This window comes from Rhinatrema bivittatum, chromosome 12 (genome assembly GCF_901001135.1).
Source record: "Rhinatrema bivittatum chromosome 12, aRhiBiv1.1, whole genome shotgun sequence".
Lineage (NCBI taxonomy): Eukaryota > Metazoa > Chordata > Amphibia > Gymnophiona > Rhinatrematidae > Rhinatrema > Rhinatrema bivittatum.
In genome coordinates, this window is record NC_042626.1 from 13935788 (window position 1) to 13951758 (window position 15971).

The 15971-nt window shown below is 44.5% G+C and overlaps 1 protein-coding gene across 1 annotated transcript in view; it reads right to left on the reverse strand.

Moving 5' to 3' along the window:
• Window positions 1-1977: 1977 nt before the first annotated feature.
• The window catches only part of SCUBE3 (signal peptide, CUB domain and EGF like domain containing 3), a 464243-nt gene continuing 450249 nt past the window's right edge, over window positions 1978-15971 (reverse strand). Inside the window, exons 22-24 of the mRNA XM_029573032.1 lie at window positions 14200-14352; window positions 6503-6582; window positions 1978-6146 (exon numbers count right to left, since the gene is read on the reverse strand). Coding sequence (XP_029428892.1) covers window positions 5997-6146; window positions 6503-6582; window positions 14200-14352 — 383 coding nt within the window. The 3' untranslated portion in view covers window positions 1978-5996. The remainder of the gene's footprint in view (window positions 6147-6502; window positions 6583-14199; window positions 14353-15971) is intronic.

Consider the following 15971-nt stretch of genomic DNA (forward strand, 5'->3'; position numbering starts at 1 on the left):
AGCTGCTAGCCGAAAAAAGAAAATCAGCCAAATTAAAAATTGGGACCGACTAAAAGAAAACAGCCTGTAGCTGCCTCAGCAGCCTTGTGAAGGGGAGGGATCTGGACCACCAGATTTACACCCCACAGAACAAAAGAGCAAGGGTACAAAAGGGTCACCAACCCCCAGCTCGTCCACCTCGACCAGACAGGGAAGGACCTAAAAACCCCCTGGGAGGAAGGCTCATACAGTGTTTCCCCGAAAATAAGACATCCCCCAAAAATAAGACCTAGTAGAGATTTTGCGAATTCCTAAATATAAGACCTCCCCCGAAAGTAAGCCATCCCTTGTAAACAGGGGCGGATTGACCTATCGGGGGATCGGGCTTCCCTCGGTGGGCCGGTCAATCCTGTGACGTCATTTTTTTTTTTTTTTTAAATAAAGTTTCCAAGGTATTAGGGGCAGACGCGAGTAGTGGTATCCCGAGGGGAGCAAATGCCCCCGGGCGCAAGGAGGCTCATGCGGCCGCTGAGCCTCCTTGCCTGAAGAAAAAGATCGTGTTCAAATGCGCTGATGCTCTTCCTCCTTCCTGCCTGTGCGCCCCGGAAGTAAACGTTGCCGGAGCCGCGTGGGCAGGAAGGAGGAAGAGCATCAGCGCGTGCAGAAGAGGAGCCGCTGCGGGCTGCTGCGAATCCCAAGTCGCAGCGGCCCAAGAAGAGGAAGAAGCCCGGTAGCAGGGCCGAGGAAGAGGAAGAGGCCCGGTAGCAGGGCTGCCGCGGCCCGAGAAGTTCAGGGCCGCTGCAGGGCCCATCCTGCGGTGACCCGTGAAGAGGAGGCCCAGAGGTGAGAGAGAGGCTGAGGGTCTGTAGAGGGTGTGTGCGTGCGTGTATGAGATGAGTTGAGAGATTGTGTGTGGGAATGAGGATCTGCATGTTTGCATAGGCAGCATGTGAGAGCCTCTGAGTGTGTGAGAGAGACAGCGTGTGACGGTGAGAGCCTATGCTTGAGCAAGACAGCATGTGGGAGTGAGAGAGAGCCTGGGTGTATGAGAGTCAGACAGCATGTGCCAGTGAGAGACTGTGTGTATGAATGATTGTATGAGAGAGAGCATGTGCCAGTGAGAGATTGTGTGTATGAATGATTGTATGAGAGACCGCATGTGACAGTGAGAGCCTGTGTGTGTGTGTGTGTGTGTGAGAGAGAGAGAAATGCATGTGAGAATGAGAACCTGACTGTGTTTGAGGGAAGAAGATGGAGAGAAAAGAAATACGGAAGAAAAAAGGACAATATAAAAGGAATTGGCAAAAAAATAAGAAAGGGAAGGTGGAAAAAAAAAAGCCTGTGACCAACCAATTAGAAAACTAACATCAGCCAGCAAAGGTAAAAAAAAATAAAAATTACTTTTTAGTGTTTGGCACATGTAATCTTTGGGAATATGCAAGAATAGCACTTTCTCTATGCGGATCTCACAATGTATGAGATCAGCATGGAGAAAGTGGAAGCCCACGGGGCCTGCACAGAGGAGGCAGCAGAATGGGCTTCAGTGTCAGTAGCAGCAATTAGCGCCTCCCCAATAGCCATGTGGCAGCAGTGACAGTGGCAGCAAGATTACTGACATCTGGGGATGGTGGCAGTACCAGTCGGGGGACCCCTTCCAAGCAGTGTGCAGAGGTTCAAAAGCAGCAGAGTCAGCCCAAGCTGACTACCATGAATGCTGCACACTCTTACCTCTCTCTGACAGCACACTGGTGGGACATGGCTGACACAGGGGCAGCCAGAAGCTCTATTAGACATCCCCTGAAAATAAGGCCTAGTGCATCTTTGGCAGCAAAAATTAATATAAGACACTGTCTTATTTTCGGGGAAACAGGGTAAATACAAAGCAGTCTCCTGACTGCAGAACTGCAGGTTTTGCACCATCTACCATCTGCTGGGAGACAGAGAAATACTGAGGGATTGCACGTGGCACACTAGGTTATGTACAGTGTCAGTGAAACTTTCTCTGTCTCCATCTGCTGGCAGGGAGGCAAAACCCAGGACTCTGGCCTGATCTGGGTACGTACAGGGAAAAAGTGTTTGCAAATGATTCCTCAGCTGTGTCAGGCTTCCAGGGGATATTTGAATTAGAGAGAAATTGCCTTAGTCTATGCTAAAATCAGACAAGAAAGAGAGGCTTCCTCCTCAGTCTGTGCTAATATCAGACTGAACAGGACCTATTTAGTTAAAAGGAACTCACATTCCTTAAGGATAGGACAATAAAGTGACAAAAACTGAGGTATGAATCAGCTGCTAAACTGAAAGTAGATTCAGGTTTATTTTTATAGTATCTTTTTACTAATTCAGGAAACTGAAAAGCTGGATTACTTAGAGGGACAGCTCAAACTTGATCCAATTAATTGCATAGGTAGCACTGCTGCTGGAAAACAGAAAAATAGGATTGTTCACTATTACCATGTTAGTAAGCTTATTGAAAACAAACTCCAACACTCTCCTGAGAAGGCTGTAAACTTCCCTGGACCAGTGCAAGTTTCTTACAAGGTTTTTACAAAGCTTGACTCTCTATAATAAGTTTCTCAAACCTGTCCTGGTAACCTCACAGGCAATCAGATTTTCAGGATATATATGAGGTAAAATTGCATACGGCAGGTCTCCAATGTATGCAAATTTATCTCACATATATCCATGCTAGATTTAGTGAAAACTTGACTGGCTGTGGGATTACCAGTTTGGGGATCTTTGCTCAATAATTTCCAAATGGAATATGTGAGTAGAACAAGCGATTGAGTCTTGCTGAATAATTATTCCACTTTTCTCCCATCAACAGCCAATGAATACCTCTTCCTGAATAAAAAAATGCAAAAGTAACTTCCATTATTTATTTATTTATATTATTTTGTACACCTGTACTCAGTCATATAAACTTCCACAAGCAGTGGAAAGTTAGAAGGTTCCCTACTGTCAGTGAAAATTGCATTTTACCTTTCAGAATCATCTGGACCCCCTTTTTTTTTTTTAATGTTTTCTCTCACACTATCGAGTTTACCATCTTTAACTGATGCTAGTTTTTCGCAAAATAAAATAAAAATGCCATTTGTGTTTGGGATTAGGTTGAGGGAGGAAAAGTATGCCAGTAGATTTCATTTTCAAATCCGTGAGGTGGATTTTAAAAACGTTGAGCATGAAAAAATAAATAAGTGCGTATATAAAGCATTTTTTCAAAACGGGTCACATACTCTGTATGTCCGCCTTCGTGAGCAAAAGTATGCATGAAAATCGTGGGTGTGTTAAGGGCGCGTCAGGGCATAGTTTGCACACATGCAACTTTCACGCACATATTTGGCAACTTATTTGCATAATTTCACACCTGTTAAATATCTTGTGCAATTGATATTGGGCTCGTCTAATGTTTACTGTTGGTTATTATTATTTATTTGATTGGGTGGAAGGTCTGGGTGAACTGGGGGGAGTTCAGAGTGAAGAACTATCTCGATGACCTGGAGCAGGAATGGGTGAACTGGTGAAGGTTTTGGCAAACTGGAAATTTCAATTTCACATGCATGTTTTAAAATTTTTCTAATTCTGCAAATAACAGTATTTGAAGATAGCAAGTCACAATTTTTTTCACATGTAAAATATATGCATGTATGTTTTCAAAATAGATAAGAAAAAATACATGCTTTAAATGCATTGCAGATATTCACACGTAAAGATGTATATTTTATAATCTGTGCACACCTGATACAAGCAGGTTTTAAATTACTGTAGTAAATATCTATGTGGCCATATACGGTATGTATGTATATGAGGCTGTGCATAGTCGTTTGAAAGTTATCCTCTTTGTGCCTACTTTCCAGGTAAAATGTACCCGCAGAAAAAGCAGATGGAAGAGCATTCTGTACGCAGTCTTTTACTAGGATCCTAAATTTAGAATCCTAAAAAGTGGGTGACTACTGAGATGGAGTTAGGACAGGGGGAAAAAAGTTATGTGCTTAGGACTGATTTTCAGCACTAGACACTTACAGGTAAATTTTAAAATGCTGGAGTGCGCCAATACTACTGCTCGGGAGAGCAAGTAAGTTTGGCAACAAAAAACCCACTTGCACGTGGGTGGTGGATTTTATAACACATGGGTGGCCGTGCACACGTGTTATAAAATCGGTGTGTCCATGTGCACATGCCGGGAACTGCGCGCACATGGATGCCTGTGTGCTGGTTTAAAAATCTACTTTTTAATAGGAGACTAAAGGCCTGATTTTAAAAGGGCCGTGCATGTAGAAAATGGGGGTTACATGCCTTGCTGGGCCTTGCGCGCATAAGCACAGCCATTTGTGTAACCCCTGTTACACGCAGAAGTGCCGGGCCGGAACAGCGCCATTAGCCGTTGTCCCGAGGAGGCATGCGCTGGCACGCGGAGGTTATTTCTGCTGAGGAGGAGCAGTAAGTAAACAAATAAAATGTAAGTAGCTAGGAAGGGGTTAGAGGTCGGGGAGGAGAAAGGGTAGGAAGGTTAGGTAGAGGTATAGGGAAGCTACCTCCCAGTCCGTTCCTTAATTGGGGCGTATTGGGACGGAACTGGGGAAGCCCTACTCGCGTCACCGAGCATTGCCTTTTAAAATTCCCCTCCCCCCCGGGTGTGGAGTCCACCCACCCTTACATGCACGAACGGACATTAAAATCCGCGACCATAGAAAATCCAGCTCTAAATGTAGTTGAATTTTCAGCTGAAAACTTAAGGACCTAACTTAGGAGCTTAAATTTAGAAACAGCTTTTTTTTTAATATTGACCTCTTGATGTTTTTCCCAAGCTGTTTGAAAGTTTTCCCCACATGGATTAGAAGTCTATTTTTCTATGGATTTGATTTATTTCTTTGAATTTCCACACGAGACAATGCACTTGAGTCAGTATTGTTCAACTTGCCTATTGAGAAATGTTGGTTATTGGTTTCTGCAATGTATCAAGGACCTGATATTTAAACATAATACAGTGCTTTCTGCAGCAATTGTGAAGCAAACATTAAATGTATGATACTGAAAGCCACTTTTTCTGACTGAAGTCAGTGCCAGAGCACAGCTGCCTTTCTTTTGAATATTTTTCTTAGAGGTGGCGGGAGTATGGAAAATAAGATTTAAATATCCAAAAACTTCATCACAATCAAAACATTTTCTGTTTTGTTTAAAAACAACAACAACGACGACAACACATTCTCATTTCTCAGGCAAGTATAAATATTGTTGTTTCTAGTAGAAAACTTCCCTCTAAATAATATAAAGAAAACACAAATGATTGCACTTAATACATGGGAGAGGAAAAGAGAGAGAGAGGATACTAGTGCACAATGTTCTTATTAATATTTGTTATTTCTGAGTTACTCTTTGGCAGGACTTGTTGGAGACGTCTGCTACAAGTGTCCCGAAATTACTGTGGCAGGTTTTGTTTTGTGTCTGTTGGTCTATATAGAACAGGGACGGACTAATATTTCTTCACCCATTACAAGAGGGAGAGGACTGCAGGAAAATGCTGAACTTGTTGTGCTTCCATCCTTTTTGTCAGTTCTGTTCTTTGGGATTGGGAAGAGGGGGATATGAAGGGGATGTTCCTGTTAATGTGTTTCTTTTGTGATCTCCTCTGCAAAGTTATGTCATAAGCACAACAGAATAACAGATAGACAAGAGTTTTCTCAGTTCAGTTCAATCACCTTCATCCACAACTGGAAAGAATTACGTCACAGCTGGCAGGCCCACTAGCAGAAGAGAAAGATATCCTTGGAGCTTACATGGGCATGTATCCGGTGTGTGTTTGTGTGTCTGCAGACACAGAGAGACACACACATAAGCACATAAAAGTCAGCACTGAAACAATTTGGGGAAAGCAAAAAAAAAAAAAAAAGGTCTGCATAGGGAGATATGTTTTAAAAAGCTGTTAAAATACAATAGGATCAAATACAGTTTCTGTGGCCATAGGTACCCTCTTAGGCAGCTGCCACATACTTTGTGGTGCTGCTGCTGTAATTGCTTGGCTATTTATAAGGCCTGAGAAAGCTGGAGACTTTGGAACGGAGGAGTTTGATGAAAGATCGGGGTAGCATTTCTTTGTGCTTTTCTGTGTACTTGAAATAGTTCTGTGGATGTGCCAGGACGTCAAAAAATGCTTTAATCAATTTCTTATCCTGTCAAGAGAGGAACAAGACTTAAAAATGGTGATTTATTATACTGCTAATACTATTACTAAGGAAAATATGAATATTTCTATAGCATAGTCTGTATGCACACTGTACAAAATAAGGTCCAGGCTTCTGAAGAGTTCACAATCCAAGATTAAATAAAAGGAGGGAGTCACGAAAACTAGGAAGATAGGAAGAGGAAATTACTTACCTGTAATTAATGTTATCTGAAAGTGAGGAAGAATGTGGAGACCAAGAGAGAAAGAGACAGAGAAAGGCAACAAAGAGTCAAGGCACAGAGAAGTTAAAAAACTCCAAAAAACCCAACATCAACAACAATAAAAAAAAAAACATTCTCTCACTTTTAAAATTTCCTGATGGTTTTCAGAGGCATACAGCCGGCCATCTCTCACAATATCTTCCACTAATTGCTCATAATCTTCTGGAGTAAGAAGAAAACACTCGAGTTAGAAAGACAGAAATGTCTACAATAGGGAATCTTGCAATGCTTGGAGCAACTGTCATAGAAAGGGGAAGACCAAAGGTGGGGAGGAACAAGAGGTGAGGGTGATGCTGAGGTTGCATCTGCACTGGTGGAGAAGGGCAATTTGAAGCTGAGTTAACTTCAGTTTACTTTAATTTGGCATTTTATTTGCCACCAAAAATAAAGGTATGAAAATTACCTGCTCTTTACTCTTTGGAAACAATTCCAAATTTGGATAAATGGAAATCTCTGAGTTCTTAAATTAAAAACGTAAATGAACCTTGTTCCCTGTACATACCCAGACCAGTCCAGACTTCTGGTTTTGCCTCCCTGCCAGCAGATGGAGACAGAGAAAGTTTCACTGACACTGAACATAAGCCAGTGTGCCACCTGCAGTCCCTCAATATTGACCTGTATTTTTCTGTCTCCAGCAGACGGTAGATGTTGGTGACCCTTCTGATAGCTCAGTCTGGGAGTCCATAGGGTGGTCATCTGTGGTCCAGATCCCTCATCCCCATGAGACAGTGGTGGAACCTGCTGGCTGTTCTGCACTGCAAGCCCAGTAGAGCAGGGAAGTATCCATTTTATACAGTTTGTCCTGGGCTGTGTTGCTAAAGTTTGGCAAAAGGATGTTGCGTCGGAGATAGACCCTTGGGCCGAGGTGGGGTTGACGCAACCCGTAGGTAGGGACCTATGGGTCCCCACCATCAGCAGGTGGAGTGCGGTGAAGATAGAGGCCGCTGGAGCTTCATCTATACCAGCTCTTGTTCCCTGCGGGTTGAGCCTTTGGGTGCCGGGGCTGGCGGGACTTAGGTGGGCCTTGAGGTTAGTTCGTGAAGTAAGGCGGTTCAGCCCAGAGAAGCAGTTGATAGGTGGCGTAGTCCTACCCTGGACAGGGTTCGGTACAGGAACTCAGGCACCAATGGAACAGAAGGTAACTGGAGGCGCCTGAGCAAAGAAAGCCTGAAGCCTTGTAAGTCCACGTCCAGGAGATAGGCTAGAGGAGACGTCACTGACAGGCTGGAATCAGGGCTGGCGGCAAGTGAAGGTTGTGGCAAGCAATGTAGAACTCTGGACACGGAGTAATCTGTAGCGTAGTCATTCAAGGCAATGGTCAGGGAACAAAGAAGGCAGGCGTAGCCAATCAAGGCAATGGTCAGAAAATGGAGAAGGCAGGCGTAGTCAATCAAGGCAATGGTCAGGGCACGGAGAAGGCAGGTGTAGTCAATCAAGGCAATGGTCAGGGCACAGAGAAGGCAGGCGTGGTCAAACGTAGCAAAGGTCAGGGGTTGGAGACAGGCTAAAGGGTAGTCAAATTTAGCGAAGGTCCGGGGTTGGAGATAAGCTGAAGAGTAGTCAAACTTAGCAAAGATCCGGGGTTGGAAATAGGCTGAAGAGTAGTCAAATGTAGCAAAAGTCCGGGGTTTGAGATAAGCCGAAGAGTAGTCAAACAAAGCTAAGTCGAAATCCAGACAGTCAGTCCAACACATAGACAAGGCAGGAACGAGGAAGACAGGAACTGGGAACCAGGAGACAGGAACACGATGTAGAGACGATTCTCTATCAGCAACGAGTTCTCGGAGTACGAGGAGACCTGTTGCAAAGGCAACGCTATGGAGCGAGGCCTGAGCTTATATACGCTGAAGAGTCTGACGTCAGCATCTGGGGCCATGGCCAGGTTCCCGCTGCGGGACCTTTAAAAGAATCAGCGATGTGTGCGCGCGTGCCTAGGCAGAGCGCGGCGCCAATGGCAGCGTCTTTCCGCAGGCCATGCGGAAAGGCCTGATGAGCAGGGACATCTTGGCTGGCAACACTGGGGACCATGGCAGAGCCGGAGCTACCGGAGGCGACCAGAGGTTGGAGCTGGCGGCCCACCGCCACCTGTGAAGAGGAACCAGGAGCTGGAGTCCATACAAGAAGGTGAAAGGTCCGCGCCGCGGGTCTGCTGTGGGCAGCAAGTATAACAAAGGAGACTGATATAGCCAGTGGTCAATCGATCTGCCATGCGGCCTGCACTCCTGGAACCTGAACCTCTGCACCAAAACAAAGTATTGATTCTATGTATCTTTATTTGTTCTCAGAGAGTTAAAAAAAAAAAAGAGAACAAGGAACAAGTTACAGGAATCTTTGCAGCAGCAAGGTTCTGGGCGGGGGAAGCTACCTCAGCAGTTTGGGTAGCTCAGCGATGGGGTTTTTCAGAAGCTTCTCTGCCTGCGGAGGAGACTGAGTGTTGGCTCTATGGCACTGAGGTACTGTTCCCCTGCTTGCCGTTGAGGTGCTGGAGGTGCCATGGGTGTAGGGAGGAACATGTTTAGCGAGATGCAGGCTCTTGGCCTCAGTCTCCATGGATTTTCGGCCAGTCAAGAGGCCTGAGCTGTTGAGAAGCTCTTCAGGCCAATGATTTTCGGTGCTGGATGTTAAACAGATCCAGGCCTAAATGCACTGAAGGTGCAGACAGGCTTTACTTAGCTGTGTGGTATGCCAGCGTTTTTTTCCTCGCATGCGTAGGCGTGTGTGCACATTCTCACCATGTGGTGGTTGTATATGCAGGGACTTGGGCTTGAAAGGCTGCGGTCTAGATTTCAGTGTGTACATCTGCGACCTAGACTTGAGCACATATTTGCGCAGGTACTTGAGCGCATATTTGCATAGGTGCTTGTGCGCATAAGGCCACAACCTAGACTGGAGCACGTATTTGCATGGGTATTCGAGCACATAAGACTGCAACCTAAACTTGAGCACGTATTTGCTCAGCTACCTGTGCGTGTAGAACAATGGCCTATACGAGTGCTTGTGTGCATACGACTGCGACCTAGTCTCGAGCGCGTATTTGTGCGCAATCTTGGAGGGGTGTGTGTGTACGCCCAGGTGGCATTGGTGTGTGCACAGGAGGCTGCCTAGAACCGAAGTTCAGGAGAGCTAGGTGCTAGGGACGAACAGGTCCAAGCACTTTGCTAACTGTGGGACTTGCTGTCTGATAGCAATTTAGTCCTCACTGTCTCTGTTTGTGTCAGTGCTGTTTAGATGCTCAAAGTTATTTGACTACTACAGCTTTTGCCCATGATGGGACATCCCCTTGGCCTATGGTGTCTCTGGAGGGGGAGATTGAGTGAGAGGCGAGGAAATGGTCAGTTCGCCTCCCTTGTTCTCAAGGGCAGAAGCTTCGCTGAGAGAGGTTGGAGAGAGCAAGGTTGGGCCTATGTACTCCAGTATAAATTCATCCTCCTCCTTCCTGGGTGGTATATTTCCAGGGCCTGCAGACCTTTCTACAGGGGTGCCCAGTGAAGGCAAAACATCCTACTATGTAGGGATCATGTGCTTGGGCCTCCCATTTGTCAGTTACGGTGGGCAAATGCCTCAGGGAGGCTGTCCCTGGTAAGGTTCAAGGGGGTGTGGATCATGAGACATCAGAGTATTTCAATGGGGAACTATCTTTCTCATTTCTAGAAGAGAGAGAAATTGCTTATGATTGACAGCTGCTTTGGACTCTACTCAGATTATTTTCTTTTTTCACAGAAATGTTTTGCTGAGTTTGTTGGCTCAGACCCTGAATAGGTTCAGTATGGCCCGAGTGTGTTGGCTCAGATCCTAAACATGCTTAGCGTGGCTGGAGGTCAATTTTAAGTTAAGCATCCTGTTTCTTTTCCTCCTGTATCCAATTCAAGAGATACTGGATTAATAAAAGGTAAATGCAGCTCTCAAGGTTCCCCCTTTCCGCATGGAGACTCTGAGATCCAACTCTGAGGTCAGTCATAGCGGCGGTACTCAAGGGAGAGTTCTTGACATCTCTCGCCTTGATAGATGCATATCTGCACATAGCCATCAGGCCAGAGCACCAGAGATTCCTGAGGTTCATGGTCCTAAGGGAACATTTTTGGTTTCAAAGCCTTCCCTTTGGCTCACGACAGTTCCACCTACCTTCACCAAGGTGATGGTGGTGGAGGCCGTCGCATTGCAATAGGAGGATGTGTTGGTGTAATCAGTATCTGGATGAATGGCTTATTCATATGAAATGGAATGACCTCTGTCGACAATCAGTACAAAAGGTACCAATGCGCTTGAAATCTCTAGGATGAGTGAACCTAGCAAAGAGCCATTTAGTCTTCTTACAAACTCTGGAATATCTGGGAGCTCAGTTCGACACACTGGCGGAGAGAGATTGCTGAAATTGCAAAGTCAGATTAGGCTTCTGCTAGAGCTTTCGGTGCCCAGGATCTGGGACTATTTACAGGTCTGCTTTCTATGGCATCGACATTGGAATTAATGCATTGGGCGTTCACACATATGCTGCCTCTGCAGGGGGCTCTTCTCCCACTGGAATCCATTATTGGAAGAGTTTAATCTTCCTCTTCTGTTAGAGGAGGAAGCCAGCGACAATCTTTTGTGGTGCTTTCTTGCACCAATCTTGAGCATGGTGGGCAATTGGAGATTCCGAATTGAATAATAATCACCATCGAAACAAACCTCTCTGGATGGAGGGTGGTGTGGCAAGATCAGTTGGTGCAGGGCCAGTGATTGAAACAGGAAGAGTCACATGGCCTTTCAATCGGTTAGGGTCAAGAGCGGTACATTTGATGTTGCTTGCCTGTCTGCCAAGAATACACGGCCATCTGGTACGGATCCTATCAGACAATGCAATGATGGTGGACTACATCAACCATCAAGGCAGAATCAAGAATCAGGCAGCAACTCGAGAGGCCCAGGAGTTGATTCTCTTGGCAGAACAGCATATGGAGTGGCTGGCAGCGTCTCACATTGCTGGAGTGAACAATGTTCAGGCTGATTTTATCAGTCAGAGAATGTTCTACCCCAGGGAATGGGAGCTGTAAGAGGCAGTGATGTATCTCATTCACGGAAGATGGGGTTATCCCAACAAAAGAGAATATCAAGGCGTTGTGGTTTTATAGCCCCTGAACAGAACATGGTACAAAGGAATTGGAGCTCTGGTGCTGCCTTGGACTCAGGGATTCTTCTTTGTCTTCCCTCCTGTGGCCTCTGGTGGACAAGGGATTACAGTGGATAGAGAAACATCCAGAATGTGATCCTGGTAGATCCAGAGTGCTTCCCAGATTTGATCAACATGGCTATAGATGGGCCCCTGAGGTTTCGACATTGGTCGAATATTTTCCAACAGTGCTCAATAGCCTTCTCTTAACTCAGATGACCCGTTGAGTCTATTATGCTGTTCTCTAGTAGACCATCGCTTCTAGCAAGCTGTTCCTCTTGCAGACGTTATTTATTTATTTATTTATTTATTTAAAGTCTCTTCTATACCGATAGCCATTCGCACATCGTATCGGTTCACAAAAAACAAAAACTTTTGGGCGGAGCCCTTACAAGTAACCAAAGAATACAATTAACAGGAAGAGTGGATAATACTGAAAAGGCATAACAAAATCAATAAATAAATACAACAACTATAACGTAAATAACAATGTACAAGAATCAGCGGTCATAAAGCATTCTTAGTCAGAAATCGGTGGATGATTCACAGGGGAATTTTTATGTAGGGGGAGGTGACATGGGGTAGGCTTGTTGGAAAAGCCAGGTTTATAACAAATTTATATAATTTGTATATATAAATTTATAACAAATTTATATAAAATTTGTTATAACGTGGAAAAGCCACTTTATAACAAATTTTTCCTCATTAGTACCCAGTCCCAGTTTCATCTGCTTAGACACCGGGCTATATACCTAAGTTAGTATCCGGCTCGCCGGTTAAAGTTCTTCTAGTTATCTTCTCTGTTAAACCCAGTTCCATGGATCCAAGTTTGTTCATCCTTGTTTAATGTAATGCATTCTTATGCGCTGGTTATCGTTATAATGTAAACCGAAGTGATTTGTAACTTGTTACATGAATATCGGTATATAAAAGTGCTAAAATAAATAAATAATATTTTTGGGTCAGGAGGCTCACTTCTGAGAGGATACAACTGAGATGGAGGGGATATTCCAAAGTAGTTATTTCCACCTTCTACATCCTTGATGTATGTGTAAATTTTGAGGATCTTTAAGTCCTGGTCCGCTGTTGACGGAGTGCAGCCTCAGTCTGTTCAGGTTACGATGTTACATATTTTGGCTTTTCTACAGAAATGTTCTGGTCAAGGGACTGGCCTTTAACCCTGAGTGTCTGGGTAGCGACATTGGGTTGTCTCCAGGGTAAGATACAAGGGTATCCTCTGTCTGCACATCCGGATGTTCTATGGTTCCTTTAGGTTGCTAAGAACTTGCTCCTCATGTGTTGAACATTTGTCCATCTTGGAATCTGAATCTAGTCCTTAGAAGATTGTTTGAGGCTCGGTTTGAACCAATAAAGAGTTTAGTGTGAACCACTAAAGAGAGCTATGGTTAAGGACTTGACTCTTAAAGTGGTTTTCTTGGTGGTTATTTGTTCAGCCAGGAGAATTTCGGAGCTCCAGGTACTGTAGTATCTAGATCCCTTCCTAGAGATGTCTGATTCGGGGGTATCTTTATGCATGGTGCCTTCTTTTCTGCCTGAGGTAGTCTTGGCATTCCATTTTAGTAGAACTTCCAGCTTTTATGGATTTGGATTCCTCTGTGCCTCATGCGGGGGAGCTTAGGCTCTTAGATTGTAGGCATGCATTATTGAGGTATCTAAAGGTCATTTATGATTTCCATAGATCGCATCACTTCTTTGTAGACTGTATCACCTCTTTGTACTGTGGAGTGGTCCAAAGAAGGGAAATAAGTCGTCTAAGGCTACAACTGTGCAGTGGCTGAAAGAAGTGATCGAGACGACTTACATTTCTAAAGGGCACCTGCTGCCGGGTGGTTTAGGGGTGCAATTGACACGTTCTCAGGAGACTTCCTGGGCTGAGTCACAGCAGGAAGTTGCCGCATGAAATTTGCTGGGCAGCTACTGGGAAGTCATTGCACACTTTTGCTAGGCATTATCACTTAGATATGGGAGATCCAGCTTCCATGTGCTTTAGTAAATGTTCTATGAGTGGAACTCTCCATATCCAACCCGAGTTAAGAGAAGCTTAGATACATCCCAGAAGTCTGGACTTATCTGGTACATACAGGAAAATGAAAATTGGTTATCATCTGCTAACTTTCGTTCCTGTAGTACCACAGATCAGTCCACAGACCCGCCCATTTACTGGGGGGGGGGGGGGGGAAAGAGTCTGCTGCTCGTACTGTTGCTTTGTATATAGTGCAGAGTTGCTGGAGGTTTTCAAGGCTGATCGCTTATGTTAAACTTGGGAAATTAGTATTCCATTATCTTTTGGGGCAACTACACCTTCTTCCGGCTTGCTTGAGGGGAGTGATTTTGCTTAGAAGCTTGCTTAGAAATTTATGGTTGCTGCTGTCATCTTGGCTTGGGTACAGGTCAATACTGAGGAACTGCAGGTGGCACACTGGTTATGTACAGGGTCAGTGAAACTTTCTCTGTCTCCATCTGCTGGCAGGGAGGCAAAATCTGGACTGCTCTGTGGTACTACAGAAATGAAAATTAGCAGTTAAGAACCAATTTTCCTATTGTGAGGGTTTGACACAATAAATCTGCTGTGCTTTTGGGTAGCTACAAACTTCAGGTTTGACACTCACCATCATATGTGACATAGGGCACTTGGAAGCCCCTGGCACTGTTGATTTCATTGGTTTTGAAGTTTATCCATAGTTTGCGAGACCTAGCAGTGAACGCAATGGGCCGCTCATACGTCTGACATGTTTCATAAGTTGTGATTGAAGATGGAGATGCTGAGGATAACAAGAACAAATCACTTTGAGGTGAGCAGACAGGACATAAAACCTTTCATTTCATGAAACCAGCAGAAGTAAGCCTCTGAACTTATTCTAAGTAATAAAAACCCATCTCTACTCAGTCCAAGAATGTATATTCATGATGAGCTCCCTACCTTAACCACTCCTAGAGGGCATGCTCAGGGCACATTTTCTTTCATAAGTTGACGATGCATGCTCCTTCCTTGGTATAAATCTCTTTTCGCTGATCAAGCCAATAAAGTAAAGTGAGGGAAAATTTGCCTTCCTTGGACAATGGCAATGACTTGGAATACTAGATCATGTCATAGAGTTTTCACCCAAAATTTTCCTTCTTTCATCAGTTGTAGCTTAGCTTACAACCACAAAAAGGGTAGTGAATATATGGAACAGCCTTCCAGTGGAGGTGGAAGAGGGCAAACCAGTAACAGAATTCAAGAAAGCCTGGGATAAGCACACAGAGGATGCCTAAGTTGTGAGGATGGTGAAGGTTCTGCAGTATTGCATTAGGAAAGAGCAGACTAGATGGGCCTTTTGCCCTTATCTACTGTCATATTCTGTTTCTCTGTCAGTATATAAAGCCTTTTCAGCTCATGTCAGGCATACTATTAATTCTGCCAGGTAACTGGATGCACAAGAGCTGAGCAGCATGTATGATATGATGCAACGATTTCTGTTTTAAGTTACTGTCCTGTGAGTTTTTACTTTTGTGTCTGTTCTTTTGTATATCGCTTAGTTTTGTGTTAAGCGATTCACAAATTTTTAATAAAGATAAAGATGGCAATAAAGCACAAGACTGGGCAACAATTCCTCTGTGTACCATGATGAAGCAGGAGCTTCACAGGTGAGAAAGCAATCAGAAAATACAGGACAGTTAGCAAGGCTGATAGATAGAGGGTGCTTTGATGACAGGTTCATATGGAACATTGGTTTACAAGGAGAAAGAAAACTTAAGAGTGGGCCAGAGAACCCTAAAACCAGACACACCAGGAAGCAAAAGACTGCTGAGAAATGTAGTCTAGGAACCTTTTTCAGAGATCAATTAGAGTGAAAGCAATAGCCCAAATAATGAGAAATTACAGCTTACCTGATAAATTCCTTTTCCATAAAGTGAATAGATGGATTCAGAGATGCATATCCTCCGGTTATGCATCTCTGCCAGCAGATGGAGATGGAGCAAACTGACGTCACAGACACTGGACTGGATGAACATTTACCAGTAATCCACTGGAACACATAGCCAAACAGGAGGACCATCACACGATCATTTGGCATCCAAGGGCGAGAGGCTGAATCCATCTAGCCACTTTAAGGAAAAGGAAATTATCAGGTAAGTAGTAATTTCTCATTTCCTAGCTTGTGAATAGATGGATTCAGGACTAGTGGGATGTACCCAACCTACTCTCGAATAGGGTGGGAGGCTGCCTGTCGTCCAATCAACACCGCATGTGCAAAGGCATTCTCCCGGGCCTGCACATACAGACGATAATACCTGGAAAAAGTATGTAAGGAGGACAATGTTGCAGCTCAGCAAATGTCGACGGGAGACAACAATCTATCCTCTGCCCATGACACTGCCTGAGCCTAGTGGAATGAGC